This window comes from Rattus norvegicus, chromosome 4, assembly GCF_036323735.1.
Source record: "Rattus norvegicus strain BN/NHsdMcwi chromosome 4, GRCr8, whole genome shotgun sequence".
Taxonomy (NCBI): domain Eukaryota; kingdom Metazoa; phylum Chordata; class Mammalia; order Rodentia; family Muridae; genus Rattus; species Rattus norvegicus.
The window spans coordinates 68,770,877-68,792,714 of record NC_086022.1 but is presented as its reverse complement, the minus strand read 5'-3'; the positions used below and the strand labels follow the sequence as shown (position 1 = coordinate 68,792,714).

At 49.5% G+C, this 21,838-nt stretch overlaps 1 protein-coding gene across 1 annotated transcript in view; it reads right to left on the bottom strand.

Annotated features, from left to right (window-relative positions):
- The window catches only part of Tbxas1 (thromboxane A synthase 1), a 172,119-nt gene that overhangs the window by 11,245 nt on the left and 139,036 nt on the right, over nt 1-21,838 (bottom strand). The window contains exon 10 of the mRNA NM_012687.2: nt 512-603. Within this exon, the coding sequence (NP_036819.1) occupies nt 512-603 (92 nt within the window). The remainder of the gene's footprint in view (nt 1-511; nt 604-21,838) is intronic.

The window sequence follows — 21,838 nt, the reverse complement described above, 5'->3', positions numbered from 1 at the left end:
ACATGCACACACACACACTAAATCTTTGAAAAAAGAAATCCTGCTATGAAGTCTTTTGCATGAACTCTTATGTAAGAGCCCCACCAAGGAGTTCTTGGACACCAGGGAAGGAACATTCTAGCCCTAGATGGTCCTCTGCTAAATGCCCCCTCCAAGGGCAGGAGCTTCAGGCTGCTCTGTGTGTGGGTTAATTTTCTAGTGTCTAGAACAGAATGTGCAGGTGACGAATGGGTGAAGAGGAATGGATGGAAGGATCAATGGGCAGGGCTGATGGCAGATTCCAACAAAGGCTAGGAGGTAGAGACAGGGTTGGGATGAGAAGAAAAGCCATGCAAAGACTAGCAATGCTTGGTAAAGGTAGTTAACCTATAGGAGAATGGGCCAGACTTTTCAGGGCTTGTGTCTGGTGCCCCAGGGGTTACAAAGAAGCCCAGGAACCCCACTAACCCAGCTCTTGAAGAATGTGTGATAACAAGTGGTCAGCGAAGGCCCCAAAGGGCCATGGACATACCTGAAAGCTGGTGGGTACATCCTCAGGGTCTCTGCAACCACCATGTCCAGATAGGGCAGACCTTCCTGCAGGTTGCAGTACTCAGGGGCTGGCTGAGGTACGAAGCAGACAAAAGGAGGTTGTGTTAGAAGGACTCTCACAGTTCTGGGTCTTGTTTCATAAGCTCTGTTCCAGCTTCAACAAACATTTCTGTGAAAGTTCCACAAGATGAGAGGTAGATTCCATCCAGATGGCCCCATGGTAGCCACCGGCACTCGCTGTTTCATTTCTTGGTGTTTTACATTACCAAAGACAAACATACAGCCTTGGATTGGGGATCTTTGGCTGTACCATGGAGAGAGCTGGTGTGAGGGTTTGTGTGGTCAACTTGGCAGAAGGAAGAGTCAGCTGGGAGATGGGTTTGCAGTGTGTTATCTTGCCAGGGTTAATTGAGGGGAAGACCTACCCCCTGTGGGTGACACCATTCCCTGCGCTGGGATCCCAGGCTGTGAAACGGGGAAAGCAAGTTGAGCACTGGCATGCAAGCTTTCACTGCTCTCTCTGACTGTGAACTTGTGACCAGCTCCTTTAAGCTCCTGACTCCTTCACTTCTTCACCACGATGGGCTGTAACTTGGAACTGAAACCTAAAATAAACCATTTTCCCTTAGGCTTTGTCAGTATTTTGTGGGAGCTGCTGGCATGGCTAAGCATGGTAAGCCTGTGCTCTTGTTTAATCCTCCCAGTAATATAAGGAGGCAGCTTCCCCCACCCCTTCAGTGAGGGAGCTATGGCTCTGAGAGGCTGTCACCTGGATGGTAATTGGTGCAGCAGTACAGCTAAGAGACACACAGAGATGTGGCAAAGAATAAAAGCTTGCAACAGTTAGCAAGGATGAACAGTTGACAAAACCCTCCAAAGCTATTACATACCAGCAAGAAGAGACAGCTCAGACGAAAAGCTGTCAAAGGCAATGAAAAGGCAAAGCCCTAGAGGAGGAATGCAAGTCACAATGAAAAACTTGCAAAATAGTAATAGTCTGTTTCTCGCACATCACATTAGAAGGTGGAAGAGACAGGTTAAATTTTGGCGGTGCATTTGTCAGGGTTCCTAACATCTAGTGACTTTCAGGGGGAGGACATATTGGTGTGTGCAGTCACCAGGGTGTGGGTACCCCATGGGGGGGCAGGGTCTAACCCAGGCACCCCCAGCCTGCCACTACACTCCGTGTGCATGCGTGTGTGCGTGCGTGTGTGTGTGCGTGCATGCGTGCATGTGTATTTTCTGTTTGACAGGTGCTACTGTTCATCTCTGAAATGCTCCCACAGGCTTATGTTTTGAGCGCTTGTTTCTCCAGACGGTAGAGAGCATTATTAGAGCAGTCAGGAACCTCTAAGAGGTGAAGCCTAGCTTCCGGAAGTAGATAGCTAGAGGCAGGTCCTGGTCTGTTCCCTGGTCTTATGAGCAAACACCACAGAAGCTCCTGTCACTCCACTGTGCTCCTGTCACCACTGCGGTGGACCAAATTCACTAAGACCATGAGAGGAACCCTTTCTAAGTGTCGTTCTTGTCAGGCGTTTCACTATAGCAAGGGAGAAAAGTGATGAACACACTGAGTGACAGCCTCATTCCTTCAGTTATGGGGGAGGGCTTTCTTCTGTGCCCCCCTCCTCTTCTGGCCCACAGACTGAGTCCACCCTACAAATGTCACTCCCCATAGACCAGACCCCCCACACCCCTCAGACTTTACTTGCAGGAAAGAGGCCCACAACCAGGAGACCACAAGGCCATACTGCCGGGCGGGGCACTGATGAGCTTCCCTGGGGCGGCTACAGTGTTACCTGGGAGAGTGCTGTAAATGCAGAAAAGTTAGTGGCAGGAGAGGAAGCACCTGGAGTCTTGAAGCCTATAAGAAATACTTTAGCTAATCTATGATGGTTCAGCCACTCAATAAAACACAGCCGTTAGTGATGGGGCATCAAGCGCCAGGTCACAGCAAACGTGTGTAGTTGAACCCCATGTCTGAATGCTCATGAGCTTCAAGGCAAGGGAGATACTTGCACTTCGTAATATAAAATGTCAGCCGTCGCCTGGCTTTCCCAATGCCTGCCCACCTCCACTCAGGGCTCCTATTTGGTGTTACCTTTCCATCTCCATCTAGGCCCTGTGTGGGGGACTGGTGCTCTGTGACTGTTGTCTTGAGACTCCTAATAACTTCACTGTTAGATCTGTGCTCTGGAGTGAAGTTGGAAAGAACTTGGGTGAATGTTCTGGGGCTCAGATGGCTGCTCCCTGCCCTTCTGGGCTGCCCCTCCTGGAGGAGTTCTCAGTTGCCCTCTCTGTTCTGACTCTTAGACACAGACACGAGAGAACGGGAATGGGGTTCACATATTGCAGCATCTTGGGATGACCATGGTGGTCATCTTAGCTCAAGCTGGAAGAGCATGGGGTACGTGGTGGGACTGTTCAGAGGGCGCACAGATCCAAGACTTGCTTCCAGGAGTGGTTTGCTGTGGGGACTGTGGGAAGGGGAGACTCCCAGACTGACTTTCCCAGACCCTAAGCTTGGGGGTTCTGGGGAGACTTTCTTGTCTGCTTCCCATCTTCAGCAGTTTAGATTGTGTTTGTGTCCTCTGGCCTTTGAGTTCACAAATCGTGAGTCGCACTACTTCTGTGGCTCTGCCTGCAACTTTGGAAACTCTCTTTGTATGATATGGGAAAAGCCAAGTAAATAATTGAAAATTTAGATGATTTTTTTCTTTACTAAGGATGACATTGAGTAGAAATGAAACAGCACCATGACAAACAAGCGCTCTTGGAGGAAAGGAGCCACACTCCACCTGCATGGTCAGCACTCCTCCTGCCTTTTGAGTAAAGAGTCCCATGCTTGCATTTTGCTTTAGGCCTCACAAATTGTGTAGTCAGCTCTGCGAGACGTGGCTAGTTAGTCCAGGGGGACCAGTGTAGAAACCTGGATTGGGACAAAGAAAAAGGAGCCTGGAGTTGGGGGAGTAAGTGGGTAAGTCATGAGCTGTTGGTGGCTACCTTCTGCTTCATGGGTCAGTGAGCGTAAAACACCAGTTGGCTCAAGAAAGAAACCAAGTAGATGTAGAGAGAGAAGCAGAGGCAGAGGACAGAGATCAGTTCCTGGTGCTTCATAGAGCTCTCGGTCCTGTCTACCGTCTGCTCCACATGGTGACCATACTATAACTATACCCTAATACAAATACTCTGTCTGTCTGTCTGTCTGTCTGTCTGTCTGTCTGTCTGTCTCTCTCTCTCTCTCTCTCTCTCTCTCTCTCTGTGTGTGTGTGTGTGTGTGTGTGTGTGTGTGTGTGTGTGTGTGTGTGTGTGTGTGTATGTTAGAGGTAGGAGCTGTTTCTCTGACGGGTAAATGGTTCTGGCTCCCAACCAAACTTGTGTGATTATAAACTCTCCAGGTTTGTTAAAAGGGAGAAGCCCATTAGGTGGGCTGACACCTTCACTATAAAGTCCACACCTTCACTTGTTCTTTCTCTGCATTGGCTTTCACTGCCTCTAAACTTTAACTCAAGTGTGACTGTGAGCATCACGACGGCCCGGTGTTCTGACTGTGTAGGCCTGGGCCCACTGTCTGGGGATTTGCTGGCCTCTGGTGGCTCTTGAGAGCCTTCCTGGAACCTCGAGTGACCGCAGCACAGGAGGTGTCAGCATACAGGGTAAAGAGAAACACACCTTTCATTTGAGTTAAATCCAGGCCAGGCAACCAGAGTCCAGGATCTCGGGGACACAAAGGGCCTGAGCAGAGCCTGCCAGCAGAGGGCAGCAAGTGGATGGTAAACGGAGACTCCCGGTTCCTGAAAGGGACCTTAGAATCATTGTATCTGACTTCTTCAGGATACCAGGGAGAAAGAATGAGAGCCCAGGAGGAAAACTGAGCCCAGAGTCTTGCTGAGCGTGTGTTCTGAGTACCTTCCACTCAATTCTCTCACGGTGCACACCTTAGGCAGCTGCCAGCTCGGTGCCAGAGATCCAGAGTGACAAGGGCTGTCCTGTGGGGAACCACACTTCTAACACATCACCGCACTAGCTGTAGAGGAGAGGCTTGGGAGGAACAGGTCTTCTCATTCAGCTTGGGAAACCATTCATTCACTCCTTTACCCAGGCTGTAAGCCCTGTGGCAGGCACAAGAGGTGCAGGATCTCACACCAGCCCCTTGCTTTCCTCAGTTTCCCAGTCAGCCATGGTGTGAGCAAGTGGATAAGGGTGATATGGGAGAAGGGAGGGACACACACCACTGGCAGCAGCCCAGGGGGAGCCATGTCCACATTGGCCTTCATAAGAAAGGCGTGTGGATGATACTTAACCTAGGATGATGCAAATACCACAGCTCCATCAGGGGACGTAGTTGCTTTTAAAGAATCATGGTTCATTTTATTTTTAGTGCAGTGATGACATGTTATGAATTGTAAATATCTGATATGTAGACGGTCTTAGGTAACCTCTGGGAAACAGTTGTTCAACCCATAGGTTGAAGACCACTTCTATTGTCCGTACATTAGTAGGAAGAGACAGGAGGAAAATGGGGTCTTGATGGCCAGTGGGTCTAACCAAATTAACAAGCTCTAGGTTCAGTGAGAGATCCTGTTTCAAAGAGATAAAATATGCCCTCCATTCCCCCCACAAAAGTCTCCTTGGAAGAAAAGACTGGAGGCTCACTCAACATGTTTAAAATAGAAATAGCATCTGCTGGAGCTGGGGAGATGGCTCAGTGGGTAAACAAGCTCAAGGACCAGAGTTCAAATCCCCAGCACCCATATAAAAACCAGGCATAGTAGCCTGCTGTACTCCAGGACTGGGGACAAAGAGGGAGGATCCCAGCCAGAGCTCATTGACAAGTCAGCCTAGCTGACATGGGCATGATCTAGATCTGATGACAAACTCTGTCTCAGGGGAAAAAAGGGCTAGAGAATGACAGCTACCTCATGTTGACCTCTGACCTCCACACGTGAATAAGCACACTGATATAACACACACACACACACACACACACACACACACACACACACACACACACACACCTGCCCACATGTAGGAAGAGACAGAGGGACAACACTGAGCTGTGACTGGCCCAACCCCAGGCTGTTGTTCCAGTTTCTAACAGTTGCTTCATATTCCTGAGGAGGTCTAGGAAGTGAGAGACAGAGCGTAGGAGAATAAGGGAACAGTGGGTGGGGTCTGCTTGGCCTGGAGGGCCAGGATTACTCTGAGGGCTGAGTAGGGATGTCCTCTTACTTCCAGCCAGGCAACATGTCAACATCTAAGTTTCCAAAAGATATTATGAAGTCAGTCTGGATTCTGCAGCCTCCAGACTTAAAAGTAAGGAACCTGAAACCCACCTCTCACCCATAAAGAAGCCCCATCTGTCCTTCTCCTTGGCCAGTCCTTGGGGAGCCACCATGTTCCACAAGTGAAGGACACAGTATTGAATGGATCATACAACAGCTACAGTTTGGCCCAGGTGCTGGGGCACCATTACTAGGCCCTCTCAGATGTCCCTCCCCAAATCACAGGATGGACAAATGCATGATGAAAATGGAGCTTCTGGAAACTGTAACAAACTGGTTGGTGTTTCTGATGGGAACACCCACTGGCAAGACTCCGTGCGAGAAGAGACATCTGTCTTCTGTAAGGAGTGTTAGTAAGAAAGTGATTCCCAAGGCTTATTAAAGTCATATCAACTGGGATTTGCTTTATAAAATGAATTTCTGTGCTCCTAGAAAGTAGGAAATTAAATATCAAGAAAATGGAAATTTAAAAAGTGCTCGGGACCCCCCCACCCCGTGTTTACACTCACACACCAGTATCCCTAGATTTTCAGGGAGATTTTCATTTATGTTTGGTCTTCACTGGTCAGTAAATTCTAGTTTTATTTCTTTAGGTTTTGGCCTCTTTTTAAAAAATCATTTATTTTTACTTTATGTTCATTGGTATTTTGACTGGATGTATGTCTGTGTGAGGGCAACAGAGTCCCTGGAACTGTAGTGACAGATAGGTGCGAGCTGTCGTGTGGTTGCTGGGAATTGAACCTGGGTCCTCTGGAAGAGCAGCCAGTGCTCTTACTCGCTGAGCTATCTCTCCAGCCCTGATTTTTTAAATTAACATTTGCTTTTATGTGTATTAAGTGTACCTTGTATGTGCTTGATGCCCTACGAGTTCAGGAAAAGGTGTCAGATTCCCTGGAACTGGAGTTATGGATGGTTGTGAGCCATTGTGTAGGTGCTGGGATTTGAACCAGGGTGCTCTACAAGAGATCCTCTCCGGGTGCTGTTAACCCCTGAGCTATTTCTCCAGCTCCCTATATTGAACTTATTTAACTTATCTTTGTTTTTTGTTTTGTTTCGTTTCCTTTTATTGAGATAGGGTCTTTTGCCTTGTAGCCCTAGGTGGCCATGAACTTGTGATCCCCCGCCTCAGTTTCCCAAGTGCCACCACACCCAGGTTATTGACACATCTTTTAAGTGAGAAACAAAATTTCCCTTTCCTGGTAGCCTTATGTTGCTACATTTAGATTTTTTTTTTTACCCCTCTCCCATTACATTTAGTTGTGTGTGTGTGTGTGTGTGTGTGTGTGTGTGTGTGTGTGTGTATTATTATTGTGTTCTTTGAAAGCTAGGCACACGCATAAACTGACACATATCCACACACTAGCTGTGTACACAGATGTGACCTGGAATATAAATGAAAATAAGGATATTGAATTACAAAGACTTTTCTCCTGCAGATTCAGGGACCTGATGGAAACATTAACATTTTCTTGTTTTGTCAACACAATAGAAATGGCTGGCTCCTGTGGTTCCTCTGCGGCAGCCTCACGTGACATTGATACCCCCCCACCCCATGGCTACTCATGTGTTGTACAAACAGGGCCTAGTGTTGTCTCCTTTCTCTAGAAGCAGGGAATTAAAAATCTTTTAAGTTTAAGGAAAAGTTGGGGGAAATACAGACACAGGAATTAAAAGGTCCCACACCCCTGGATTCTCAGGGAGCATAGACCATAGAATGAAACAGATCTGTGGAGAATGTGATGACCTCAGCCCTGTCCCTTTAACAACAAACTGAGGAGCAAACCCCTCCTTGAGGCACATGGCCTGGCTTCTCCCTGTCTGTACTGGCTGGGTTTGTGTGCCCACTTGATATAGGAAGGAGACTCAGTTGAGGAAATGCCTCCATGAGATCCAGCTGTAGGGCATTTTCTCAACTAGTGGTCAACAAGGGAGGATCCAGCCCATGGTGGGTGACATCCCTGAACCAGTAGTCCTGGGTCCTATAAGAAGGCTGGCTGAGCAAGCCAGGGGAAGTAAGCCAGGAAGCAGCACTCCTCCATGGTCTGTTTCAGCTCCTGCCTCTAGTTCCTGCTTAAGTTCCTGTCCTGCTTGAGTTCCTGTCCTGACTTCCTTTAGTGATGAACAGCAATGTGGAAGTAAGCAGAATAAACCCTTTCCTCCCCAACTGTGTTTCATTACACAGTAGAAACTTTGACTGAGACACTGCCAGTCCTGGGTCTCCCTGCCTGGCCTGGGGTCTCACTGGCTTCCTCTAACTTCTCCCAATTGAGGGTTCATCTCTGAGATTTCATAGGAGTTCATTTAGTGGATTCCTGTCAGCTGATTCAGACTTTAAGTGAGGAGTCACAGGACCTGGATGTGGGGCACGTGTGTGTGTGTGTGTGTGTGTGTGTGTGTGTGTGTGTGTACTCATTCGTGCACACACTCTTCTCTTAAGTTTCCTGGCTTATGTAGCAATGCTCAGAAAGTATTGTGTGCTAGTTTTAGAGAACTTGGCAGTTAGAGGCAGAAATACATCCATAGCTTAGAGGAAGCCACGAGGAGCGTGTGCGTGGCATCTATTTATATCCACATTAAAAGAAAAGAGCCAGGATTCATTTCACACAAACAAAGGGATTATTTCAGGTGTGCCTGGGCTCAGAGGCCCAGGCCATTAAGGGATTAGCTGAGGGGACAAACGAAAGAAGATATAACACTGGCATAGGCATACTCACAGCTGTCCGCATACCACACACACACACACACACACACAAACACACACTCACTCATACACTCATACACACACCACACCACATACCACACACACACACACACACACTCATACACTCATACACACACCACACCACATACCACACACACACACACACACCACACCACATACCACACACACACATTCATACACATACCACATCACATACATACACCACATACCACACACACACACACACACACACACACACACTCATACACACACCACACCACATACCACATGTACACATATATATAACATACCCATACACATACAACATACCACACACATATCACATACACATACACACACATATATATACACACACCACATACATGTATGCACATGTGCACATGAACACACACACATCATCATCCTTATCACCACCTTCATCATCTCTCTCCACCTAAAGCCCCGGGTTGAATGTCATCAGCGGTGCCATCCCTCCGCAGGATCTTGCCTTCACAGAATAAAACCACAGGATTTCTTTTTGTGAGGTTCCATTCTGCTCATCAGAGACCCCACATTTGTATACCATTCAGTCCTCGCAACTGCCCCGAGAGACAGGCAACTTTGTTGTCCATCTTGTAATGGATCTCCCCTCGTACCCCAGAGTCCCAGAGGTTAAGTGTTCCAGGCCACATGGCTAGAGTCAAAAGCAGACTTGAGACTGAGTCCAGGTCTTCTATGCCAAGCCTTTTCCTTTTGCCTTACTATCCACCTCAGCCTCCTTCCCCTCTTCCAGACCAAGACACAGAACATTCCAGAACTCTGGAGTGTTCTGTGCACCACTCCTGCCTCCGCCATTTCAGAAGTACCTGACATAGACCATGGAGATAGCTTTGCCCCCCCCACCCCGGCTTTTATCAGTGGCGTGTTTAGTAAGCAGGCTCTGTCTGCCGCCTTTTCCTCAGAACTGTCTGTGACCTGTCCGTGTTGAGTGTAGCTGTAGTTGTAACTTCCCCTGCCTTTTGCTGTTTCCTTGTGTTCAGATGGAACCCAGGACATTGTGCACACTAGTCAGGGATGCTGCCACTGAGCACACGCTCACATGCGCCACCGTGGATACACAGCCGCAGCCATGGGTCCATCCTTTCCAAGTGGGTGACTTCCCGCTTGGTGGCCATCGTGAACAGAGCTGGTGTGAGTGTTCTTACCTAGGATTTTGGGTTTGTACTCAGGTTCCTGGGTCCTAAGTATGTGTGGGATCAGCTGCAGTAGATACTTCAAACAGGTTCCCTCAAATTTTGAGTATGAATCGTCAAAGAGCGTCAAGTTGACATAATTTTCTCTGCTTATTCCAACTCCATGGTTTCCCCCATGTGTTCCCTTGATCCATTCTGATAGTCTGAAGTCTAGCAGTTTTAACTATCCCAGGAAGGAGTTGAGGCAACAAACTTGGGTGCTGTTTTGGGAGTTGAATTTCTTATTCGAATAGCCTTGGGGTGGTGTAGGGGGAGGTGGGAACAAATAAGACATATCTAAAAGAAAAAAGCATATTTAAAAAGAAAAGTCCCAATTATCAAATGCACTGCAAGTACTCATGGGTAAAAGTGCATTCTGGCAAATTTACGTTTTTGAATTAGCTGCTGTTTTGTGTTTCGTAATATTTAGCATTCAGTCCTCTCCATTAGCATGAATCATTCAGAGTTGATTGTATCCGATGCTTAGAGAAATAAGCCCTTTTGCAAATGATCGTTAAATCACCCAGCCTGCTCTCTGGGTGTGGAGAAAGAGTGGACTGCATTTAATTTGCGAGGAAAATGTATTTGTTCACTCATTCCACGGATAGACATTGCTTAGCAGCCTGTGGGAGGCGGGGAGGGTGGAGAAGAGATAAGATACAATCCCAGAGCATATGGAATTCATTGTGCGTCGTGGAAGCCATTCATTTGTTCATGCAAAGATTTATTGTTCTGGTGGGGCCACTGGTGGCTTCGGAAGAGTGGAGGTAACACAGTGAAAATGGTGTTTGTGTGATCTGACAAGGACAGGAAGAATAGATGGAACAGGAGGAGCTGGAAGCAAGGTAGGGGTTACTGCGGGAGTGGGGGTGACTCCAAGCCTGAGAAGAGTGTAATGGAGACATCTCCATGTTGGTGCTGTCTGCGAGTGCTGCTTCGATGGAGTGGGCTCACCCCAGGCGTTCAAATTCAATTGGTGTTGTTTTTCCCAAGCTCCCCAGGGACTTCTCATGTGCAGCCTGGGTATCACTGTTATAGGGGAAGAGCAGAGGGGAGGGGCAGCTTGGGAGAGAAAGGTCCACAGGGAAGGAAGGGTCCACAGGCTTCACTGCTGGTGACTGGGAGAAAGATGGAAACAGGATCCACGGGGTAGAGGGTGCTTGCTACCTGAAGATCTGTGTTAGGGCCCCCCCGCCCGCTAGGGACAGCAGCTTGTGCCTGGAAGTGCGAAGATGAAACCCAGTCACACAAAGTATCTGCGCCCTTGGGGATTAAGAGAAAGGAAAGCACAGAGGGACTGAACTTCACTCCTGCCCAGTGGAGGTGGCTGGGTCACTGGGAAGGAAGGGACTCAGAACAATATCTCAGGTTGCTGTAATCTGGCTCTGAACCATGACAGTCCGTGTGTTAGAGGCTCACCCGGGAAAACAGCAGCACTGTGCTTTGTGGGAGCCATGGAAATGTAGGGGTGGGGTTTAGGCTGAGGTCATCAGGTTGTTGGAAGGTTGACCTTGAAGGGGATAGCAGGACCCCAGCCCATTCCACTTCTGTTAGCATCTCAGCCACGAGTTGAAGGCGTCACTCCACTGAATCCTGCCTGTTTCTAGGCAACAAAGGGCCTACAACCAAGACTGTAACCCTCATAACCGGGAGCCTGAACAGCCCTGCTTCTCTTTACTAATTGATCATCTTGAGTATTTGCTATCATGACATGGGCTGCCCTTATCAAGGGTTCAGGACTATGGAAGGCTAGTGCATTGCCAGCTAGGAGGAGAGGGGCCAGAACAGACACCAGCGAACAGAAGTGATCGACAGGGAGAAATGTGAAACTTGCACGCCTTGTGTCCTGTGTCCTGAAAGGACTGGGGACAGACTGAATACAAGGAACAGGAGTGTGTTTGTTTCGTGCTGAAGGTCACGTATGTGGCGGGAAATGCTGGGTGATGTTAGCAGATGCACCTCTGTCAATGGGTGGGTGACCCCAAGGTGCCTCCACCTCTGACTTGGTCTGATGTCCCGGGGTCAGACCTCATCTGCTCAAAGACAGCTTTGTGACCCTAGCATGTTTTAGCCACTCTGTCAGACCAAGTAAATGCCACGGGAAGGTGGAGTGGTCCACGATTTACCGTCCACCCGCCCCTACTTCCTGTGTGCTTTTGTTGATAATCTACCCTGAGAGTCAGAGTAGGTCATTCACTGTTTGGAGAAATGGTAAACAGAGATAAGAGCTCTGAGCACTGGAATTTATTTTTTATCCGCTTGGCCTAAAAGCCACTGCCTGTTAAATTTAGACAGCCGGTTCCAGACCCCTCCCGCCCTCCTGCTTCCTGCCCCCTCTCTGCCACCATGCCTGGAGCACGGTCTCTGCTGGTTGTGGAATATGTAATATATTCACAGAGCTTGGGCCAGAGTCAGCCTGTCTGGATGTTTATCAAAATGTATCATTGGAGGGCCTGGGAGACAAGAGCCATTTCCTCTGGTCTCCAGCTCAGTACACCAGTGTAGCAGCGGCAGCCAAAAGCTGCCCAAATATTTACCCAAACATCCTCCCAGGCAGGGCTCCTGGGCCTCTGTCTCACACTGTCGTAGGTGGGCCTTGCCCCACAGGATGTCACAGCATCGCCAGCAGACCATCTTAGGTTTGTTTGCAAGGTCACCTTCCACCTGCCCAGAATCTATCATTGAACAGCTCCCCACCCCCATGTGTTGTAAATCCCTTTGCAATCAACTCCAAGATCCAGAGAAATCCTTTTTGTTGACCTGGAGTCCTGTTGTTTTAAATGTGAGTTCAAATAAATGAGCCATTGTCTGGGCTCAGAATTTTCTAGAAAAAGATCTCCACTGTGATGAGATTTATTATAATAGGATTCCCTTACACGCACGCGTGCGCGTGTGTGCGCGCATGCGCGCGTGCACACACACACACACACACACACACACACACACACACACACACGTTTTTAGATCCGTACTGTCTACTCAGTCTATTTTAAAGGGTCAGGGTATAAGTGGGGCAGAGGGCCAAGTCCAAGCCAGGCAGGGAAAATGCTCTTCTCCATTAAACTAAACCCTTGTTTGTCCAAGAGTGATATTTTGAGGCCCAAATAGTATCAGGTACCAGATTTTAAGAATCATTGAGAATTAAGGCTCTTTTTATTTATTTACCTTGATTGTGAATGTATGTGTGTGTGTGTATGTATGTATGTATGTATGTATGTATGCATGCATGCATGCATGCATGCATGCATGTATGTAGTATGAGTCTGCCTGGCTGTGTAGCCAGCGAGTGCATTCACTTGCATGCAGTACCTGCGAAGGCCAGAAGAGGGCATTAGATACCCTAGGACTGGAGTTACAAGCCACTATGGGAACTATGGGAACTAAACCTGGTTCCCTACCAGAACAGCATGTGTTTTTAACTGCTCCACGATCCCTCCAGCCCCTACAGGTATTTTTTGTGAACCAGTTCAGGGAAAAAGAATTAGACACCAGTGTTCTTGCTGGCACTGGATATCAGTCATGGGACACTTCAAAGGAAACACGAGAGGAAATCCCCAGGTTCCAGAAATGTAACCCTATCACGAGGAACCACAGGCCAGGCGGGTGAAATAACTCGAAGTGCTCAGCAAATGAGGGGCAGAGGCGGCTTCCGAGCACAGGCCAATAGATGGAGGCGCAGCAGTGTGCTTTCTGCGAATAGTGCTAGAGAGGGAAGCATTTAAAGACAGAAAACAGGGAAGAAAACCCAGATATACAGCACAGGATGTGTTCTCTCTGGTCTGTTTTCTTTCTCCCTTGTCCTCCCTTTCTGGCTTGGCTGTGTTAGAGATGAAGTTTCCCGGGACCTCCTACAGGCTCAGCCAGTGTTCTGTCTGAGCTGAACCTCTGTTTCTCTGTGCTCAGGTCCGAGACAGTACGTGGTACATCCTCCTCGGGTGGCCACAGAAAGTCCCAAGGAAGACGTCGTACTTGAGGGATGAAGTTGGGTCTGCTCTGGATCAGCGGAATAGGAGGCGAGCTCAGTAGCGTGCCTTTGCATTCCTCGGCACCCTGCACGCACGCTCCTGCTCGCAAGCAGGCAGTGTGGACTATAGAAAGAGAACAAAGCGTGAGTGCTCCCGCACTCCTCCTTCTTTCTGGGGAGCACCGAGGAAAGCCAAGAGAGTGTACAGAGAGAAGGTGTGGACCCTGATGCAAGGCCTTCCTAGGACCCAGGGCTGCCAGTGCATTCATTCTGGAACTTCCCAGACCTGTGAGAAACTGCTCTCTGTCGTTCCAGGCCCCAGCCTGTGGTGATTTTGCTACAGCAACCTGAATTTAGACCAAAATGCTTTTCATGTAAGCTGTGTGTATGTGTGATACTGCACAGGACGTTCTTGTGCTATAAGAATATCATGCATTGCTTATCTGAAATTCAGATTTAACTGGATATCTTATTCCTGCTTGCCAGTCTGGCAGCTTGAGGGTGGTCCTGAGCATGTTAAGTGGAAAGATATGTGGTCAGACCAATGCTCTCAGGGGTGTGTGTGGGTCTGGGAGACCAGTCAAGGAACTCAGGAGGGAATCTCAGAGGTGTTGTCTATTCATCTGGAAAACGGGCCAATGTCCACCTGAAGAATCACAGCCACACTGCCCTTGTACGTGCTGGTGGAGGCTTTCTTAAGAGCACTGGTTATGATCCTCTGCTTTAGCAGAATGAGTCCATGGACATCGCAGGCTGTGAAGACACACAAGCAAGCCCCATCCCACCTCAGAGAGGAGAGTTATACCAAAGACAAGATCCCATGTCCGTCGGCTACCCTGGGGAGATGCGGTGAGGCGGTCCTCTCTGGACCGTGTGGAAGGAGGATGGAAGGTGTTATTGAGTAAATCCTCCAAGGTGAGGCAGGGTTGCAGCTTAGTGTTCCAGATGGACCCAGGTTCAACCATTTCCTGGCTCCAGGTCATGGCTGTGGGAAGAGAGCTTCCCTGGAACTCCAGTGTTTCCCAGCTGGTGACCAGGATCTGGTCCTGGGCTCCTGGCTGTGTCTAACCCTGTCTTCCTGCGAGAGGAGTACCATAGTGACCTCCCTTCTTTCTGTGGCACTTTATGAACTGCAGGGTTTGTGCAAGGCTAATGACAACAAAGATTCTGTCGGTTTGAATTCTGTTGACCCACAGGCTCGGTTCCCTGTTAGTGGAGTCCTTGGGGACTTATGAAGCTTTAGAAGGTACAGACTTGCTGAGGAAGTACATCACTGGGGGTGGGCTTTGAGGGGCACAGATTTGCTCGCTTCTAGTTTGCTCTGTTTACTTCCTAAGTGCAATCAAGAGGGAATCTCACAGCTTCCGGCCTCTGGGCCTCCTCCGCTGTTGTGGACTCCTCCTCTGGAACTGTAAGCCACAATCACTGCAGGTTGTGTCTGGTTATAGTATCCTATCACAGCAAATTTCACACAGAAAAGTAACTGATGCAGCTGCTCACGTCACCCAGGAGGGAACGGAGGCTCCGGAGTTTAGGAATGGCAACGGGAGAGCTGGGGCTAAACCTAGGGTGGGTCCATGATTCTGTGACGCTCGCCCCTCCTATAACACTGGGGCCTGTCTCCTTTCCACCTGGTGCTATTTTAGGTCTTTCCCTGCAGCTGGTGGCTCTCATGAGAAGGAATTCTTGCCAAGAGGGGCCTCTGCAACAGCAAAACTAAGAGCAGAAAGCCCCCGAGTGAAGGATGGCATGAATTTCCCTCCTATGCCACGCCCCTTCTCCAGCTGGAAGTGAAGCAGAATGACGCTTATTGGGAGAAAGGTTTTTGTCTTTTGTTTTGTTTTGTTCGTTTTGTTTTTTTAATTAATTTGGGGCAGGGATTTAATCAGGGACAGCACCTGCCTCAGAGTCTTATTTTTCCACAGTTTAGTGATTGCTCAAAGTAGCTGTTCCATGCATTCAGATTCCCCACGTCTGGCTGAGTCCCAGTGAAGCCGGCTGCCAGCAGCTCTGCAGACAGACTCCTACAGCCTCCCCGGAGGAGCTGTGGCTCCCCTCTACTCCCTGTGGCATGTGGCCACAGAAGATGCGGAGGTCACAGTCGGCTCTGGGGGAGATACAGGTTCGTCGTGAACCCACCTGCCTCTCCTCCTCATGGTCCACTCATGGAGCACTGCAGAAGGAGCACAGAGGCCCCAGGGCTTGCATGGGGAGAGTCTCCCCTGAGCCTGTGGCGCCCAACAATTCACACAAAGGCCACTCCACTTGTCCCTTTAATGCGTCCTGATACCTTGGGCCTTCCACCAGTCTCAGCTCTGGGTCCCTTTCTCAGAATTCTCTTCTGACTTTCTTATCTGTTGATTGGGCTGTTCTAATGTGGGATAAACCCCAAAGGGTGACTCTGGCCTCATGAGAACAAGTCGCTTCCTCCGTCACACATGACAGAAGACCCTCAGTTTATGTGTTTATTTCAGTGATGGATTCTTTCAGAAATAAACTGTTTCCCCTAATAAGAATGTCGCCTGCCTCAAAAGGATCCATTCAGCTTCCCCTGGGACCGGTTCAGGTCTGTGCACTGCTTTCCCTATGGCGAGCGCTTGTTCTATCTGCTCTGCACCAGAGTACGGGTGGAGTGTACGGGTAGAGATGGCCAACGCACAGTCCCTCGGGCCAAGGGCACAGGGACATTCTAGTGGATGGCTGGAAGGGAGAGCCCTGTGGCTTTCACGGGGGACACTGTGAAGGTCAGGATCTGCCTCGGGTGGGGGCGGGGACATTGAAAAGCCCTCCTTAGAGAACAGGAGCCTGATGCTGAAGCAGTTTTCCAGATGCATTTGTGTTCTTTCACACAGAAACAATAAAAGCAGTTAAACAAGGTTTTGGAACAGCGCTGAACCGTGTTCCGCCGCCGCCGCCGCGTGTTTATTGCCATTTTACTGGCACACGCTCTTCTGTGGTTTCTGCCCCACTTCAGCCCGGTCCCAGCCCAGAGATGGTGGTGGAGGCCGGTGTTAATGAGGGCAATTTGTTTTGGCTGGGGATCTTAGAGTCTTGTGTTTCTTTTGTCTCTATGCCTGCTGCTCTGGTTCTGGGCCTTGTGCACACAGGAATGCCTGGTTCATCACCCTACAGCCTCAGGCGTCTGACCCCACGCAGGGGCAAGGCTGATCATGGGGACTTAGCACGAAGGTTGGTTAGCATGGCCAAGAGGGTGATACCTCTAGGTATCAGAGGTGGCATCCCAAGTCACACAGGAAGGCCGACCTGCTGTGGACTTTTCTCCCTCTGGGTCATTGGACCAGGCAGGCACAAGCAGAAATCAAGTGTATGACTGGCTACACACAGACACTGGGAGGGTGGGGTGGTAAAGAGGGCAAGGAAGGAAGATAGCACATGCGTGTGTATGTGAGTGTGTGTGTGTGGTGTGTGTGTATGTGAGTGTGTGTATGTGGGTGTGGTGTGTGTGAGTGTGTGTATGTGTGTGTGGTGTGTGAGTGCGTATGTGTGTGTGTGGTGTGTGAGTGCGTATGTGTGTGTGTGGTGTGTGTGGTGTGTATGAGTGTGTGTGTGTATGTGTATATGTGGTGTGTGTGTATGTGAATGTGTGTGTATGTGTGTGTGTAGTGTGTGTGTGGTGTGTGTGTGTGTGTGTGGTGTGTGAGTATGTATGTGGTGTGTGAGTGTGTATGTGTGGTATGTGTGTGGTGTGTGTGGTATGTATGAGTATGTGTGTCTGTGTGTGTGTGTGGTTTGTGTGTGTGTATGTGTGTGTGTATGTGGGTGTGGTGTGTGTGAGTATGTGTGTCTGTGTATGTGTGGTTTGTGTGTGTGTATGTGGGTGTGGTGTGTGTGAGTGTGTGTATGTGTGTGTGGTGTGTGTGAGTGTGAGTATGTGTGTGTCTGTGTGTATGTGTGTTTGGTGTGTGTGTATATGTGTGTGTATGTGTGTGTGTGGTATGTGTGAGTGTGTGTGAGAGTGTGTGTGTGTGTGTGTGTGTGTTGGAGGAGGGAGGGCCAGAAAGCCATCAGCATCCTGAGGGGTGGGCACAGGATGGAGCCCTTTAGGGACCAAGATAGGAGGTTTTAGCAATCAGAACCAGGATGTAGGACGAATTTTGGGAGAACAGGGTCATGAGTCACTGACAGGATGCAGGTCTGTGGAACTGGCTGCTACATGGGTGAGCTGAGAGGAACAGCTCTAAGTTTGAGCTGCCGAGGTGGGTTAATGAAGGGGTGTCAGGTAGGGACGAGCACACCTCGCACTCCGGACACCACCTGTACCACAAGCTGGGAAACCTTATGGGTGTTTGCAGGATGACCTTTCAGAACCTTGGTTCTGAATGAGGGGCAGGGAGACGTGGCTATAATGAGCACAGGGTCATGATGGAGAGATGCCAAGCCCGGGGGTGGAGTGGGAACAGAACCAGTGATGTCATTTGTGAGAATGGGAAGTTCTAGGTCCTTAAGAGTTCTGTGGGTGACTGTCGCCTGTGCCATGTGTAAAGGAGTTGTAGTTTATAGATGAGGGATGGAGGCTGGGGATTTACAAGTAAGGTCATTAGGACAGATGGTGGCATCTGGCAAAAGGGGAGTGGGGCTAGTGGCATGGAGTGAATAAAACCTGAATTTTGACTCTAAGGCCTGTGTCAGGGACAAACAAAAGACACGGGAGAGAAGAGACCAGTGGAGCAGTCCATGGCAGATGCTTTCTGAGATGGGATGTAAACCAGGCAGGCAGAGAAAGAGGCCCTCTTGGGACGAGGGTCTTAGGAGTCAGGAGGGTAAAGATGAGTAGGAGAGGCCAGGACTGTGCCCTTGAGTGTGGAACTCTGGCCAAGAGAAGGAAGGATGCTATGGACTCTGCTCCCTCAGCCACAGAAGCCACTGCAAAGACCATATGGGACTTCTCTTTCTGGACCTGGCACAATGCATGAAACAGACTGCTCTGGCTGGTGAGTGCTGGTCCCAGTTAGCCCAGGGCTGTCCAGTTCTTTTGGAAGGGACAGGAAGCCAGCTGGGAATCCTGCAGCCCTAGTTTATCAGTGTGGTTAGCTACATAGTCTTGAACTTCAACCCTCCCTGAGTATTGGAGGAGTCCTCTGGCATAGGTCATGTGTGTGGTAGTTACCCACCCTGTTGTCTTCATAGTCTAATTTGTGGGGGTTGGGGAGCACCCCAGCCCAACTTGTTTATCCTCTCTGTCACCTCAATGAGCACAGTTTCTTTTCAAGGAATTTTCCCGGGACCAACAGGGTCACCCTTGAGAAGTTCAGCCAGACACGTGAATCTATCTGGAAAGTAGTGAAAAATACCACACTATACACATACTGTCTTTATTTCTGCTAAGGACCTGCAGAGCGAGAGGAAATGGACCCAAATGAAGGCAGGAGAGGGACATCAGTGGCCTCTTCTGAAGGTTCCCCCACTTACTCTGTGTGCCCTCTCTCTGCTTCTAGGTCACCAAGCATGACTAACTGGTCCTACTTTGGTTGGCACATGGCCCTAGAGCAGATGGCTGAGCAAACTCAATTCTCCTAGCCAGCCAGACTAGCACAGACAGCAGCCAAGGGCCGTCTGCATACACCCCTGAGCAAAGACATCCCTGTCCTGCCAGAGTACCCCACCACCCTCCCTGCTCTGTGGCCTGGACCCTGGGTCTGCAAGTTCATGTGCTGGCATCTAGAGTTCTCTAGAATGCCCTGAGAGTCTCTAAGAATTTTAGGAGGCAATACATCCATGCCAAGGTTCAGAGAAAGCCTCGGAGGCTGAGGCAAGCAGAGGTGTCTCGTCTGTGCAAGGTGGAGGTTGGATGTAGAGCAGACAAGGAACTGACTCTGGGAGACAGAATGCAGGGACAGGAGCAAGATCACATAGCCCAGACAGTGATGCAAACTCAGAGGCCTATGGAACACCAGGAGGCACCTTGACTCTGTGAGCCGGGGCCCAGAGGGCATGGGTGTGATGTGGAAGGGCTGCTGGCATCTGGCCTTAACTGCAGGCAGGAGCTGCCCAGGTCTGATCTTGCTAGAAGGGAAGGGCTGAAGGGAGCCCAACTTTCCATTGCTTCAAGAAAAAAGCTAGGACCTAGATTTTTGTAGAATCATGATTCCTTAAACCCAGCAATTAGTACATATTTAAAAGCTAAAACAATACCTCTCTAGCTGCACCTGGTTTATACGCTACCTGTGCTGACCTTTATCCTCCATATGCAGCTATGCCTGGACTCTGAGGGCTGGGCAGCCCTGGGCATATGATTTGATGTCTGCTCACTTTTGCCTCAGTCCCTAGGATGCTGTGGTATTTGTCTCCCCATGTAGCTAAGAAATAATGTTCTTTCCCCAAACTTAGACTTAGCAGGTGGGTAGATTTCTGGTTTGAGGGTTGGATCCTAAAAACATGAAGAGCTCACCTGACAGGAAAGTGTCATTTCTTCTCAGGTGCATTGCCACTCTTTGGAGTCTGGGAGGTTCTCATGACCTTCAGAGTCTTCTAGGTCAAGGCCAGAGTGACTTTGTCAACCTGCCTTCATTTTCAGGATGTCCAGATGACTCTGTCCCAGAGTAGTTTGTGTTTGCTTGGGTTTTTTGTCACACTGAAAGAAGGCAAAACTGCCCAGAGCTAATTACTTTACCTACCAGAGTTAGTTGCCTTTCTCTCTGATGAGTTGTCTCCACAGAAAGGATTCCACCCCCATCAGGCATGTGTTTGATAATTGCATGGCTGCTTTAGGCTCAGAGGCCCCAAACATAAGACTGAAACTGGGAGTGTGTGGAGACATTGAGCGGCACGATGTGAGGGCAGGGCCTTCAGTCTTGGAGGGGAGTGTGGAAATGAGACTTCTTCTCAGGGTGCCTCTGTGTGCTGAGCTCCAGTGGACAGGAAGGGACACCTTCCCCGTGTGTTGTGAATGCCATCCTTGAGCATACCTGGAGTGACAGGCAGAGTTTGTGGCTAAGCCACATAGGCCAGCTTCTAGAGACACTGAAACCGCAGGGAGCCATAGGCAGCCAGCTCCCCAGGGGAGTCCAGGTGTAGCCAAGGATGTAACCCTTTGAGAGGCAGGGCCTGTCACTATAGATCCAAGCTGCCACGCTCAAGATGGTAGCTTCTAGAACATTAGATCAAGACTAGTCCGTACATGTTGCTGGGAGAATTAATTCTTTCAGGTTTTCCTGCGGTCGACGTCAAATCCCACCCTAGGAACTAGAGCTGAATACAAGAAGCACACACACAGAGTTTAAATTTGTTTCACCATTTGCCAGCTGGGCGGCCTGAGCCGACTCTGGCAGCTGCAGCGTCTCACCTAGTGCATGAGAGAAGTGCTGACCTGGCTTGCTGCATGGAGCTGTGTCAGCACAAACCTCCACTCAAGAAAACAGCGGCTACATAGGAAGACTCAGTGGACACTCGCTATTTCTGGTCAGCCTCCCCATGTCTCACTGGGGGTCCCTCCTCTCAGACAGCCTTTGGAGATGGACCTGACCCTATCTTGGACTGAAGAGGCTCGTGGAATGCTCACTGCACATCTCCCAGTGTATGTGGGGGAGGCTTCCCTGAGGTAACTTTGGGAACAGGCTCCTGGAAGAGTAGGCCAACTGGCATCTTGAGCAGAGGATCCCTTAGTTGCCCTCCACACAGGGAAAGTTGGATGAGGGGAAGTAAGGTTATGGATGGTGGGTGGTCCATCAGGATGCTCATGGTGCTCCAGACACTGTGCTGGGCATTGAGGATGCTGGCATAGGTGCCTCCTGACACAGCTTCCAGACCAGAAAGAATGATTTGCATCCCATCCACAAATGAAGGGTAAAAGACAAGATGTCTTAAAGTGAGGACCTGAGGGAGACACGTGAGAATTGGTCATGAAATAGAAGAAGACCTGAAGGGCTGGATTCAGGGAGAAGATAGAGAAGTGCCATTTCCCACTCACTGTCTCATAAACGGGTTCTCATGATACAGGGTCACAGCAATTGCTATGAACTTAGACCCAATGGTGACTTGGAAATGGGTCAGTGACGGGGCCACCCCAGCTCTGCATCACACCTCCCCATATGGGGTCTGCGACATGTTCTACATTCAGAGGGACACAGACAGTCACAGGGACATGGATGGGCAGGAGACAAGAGGC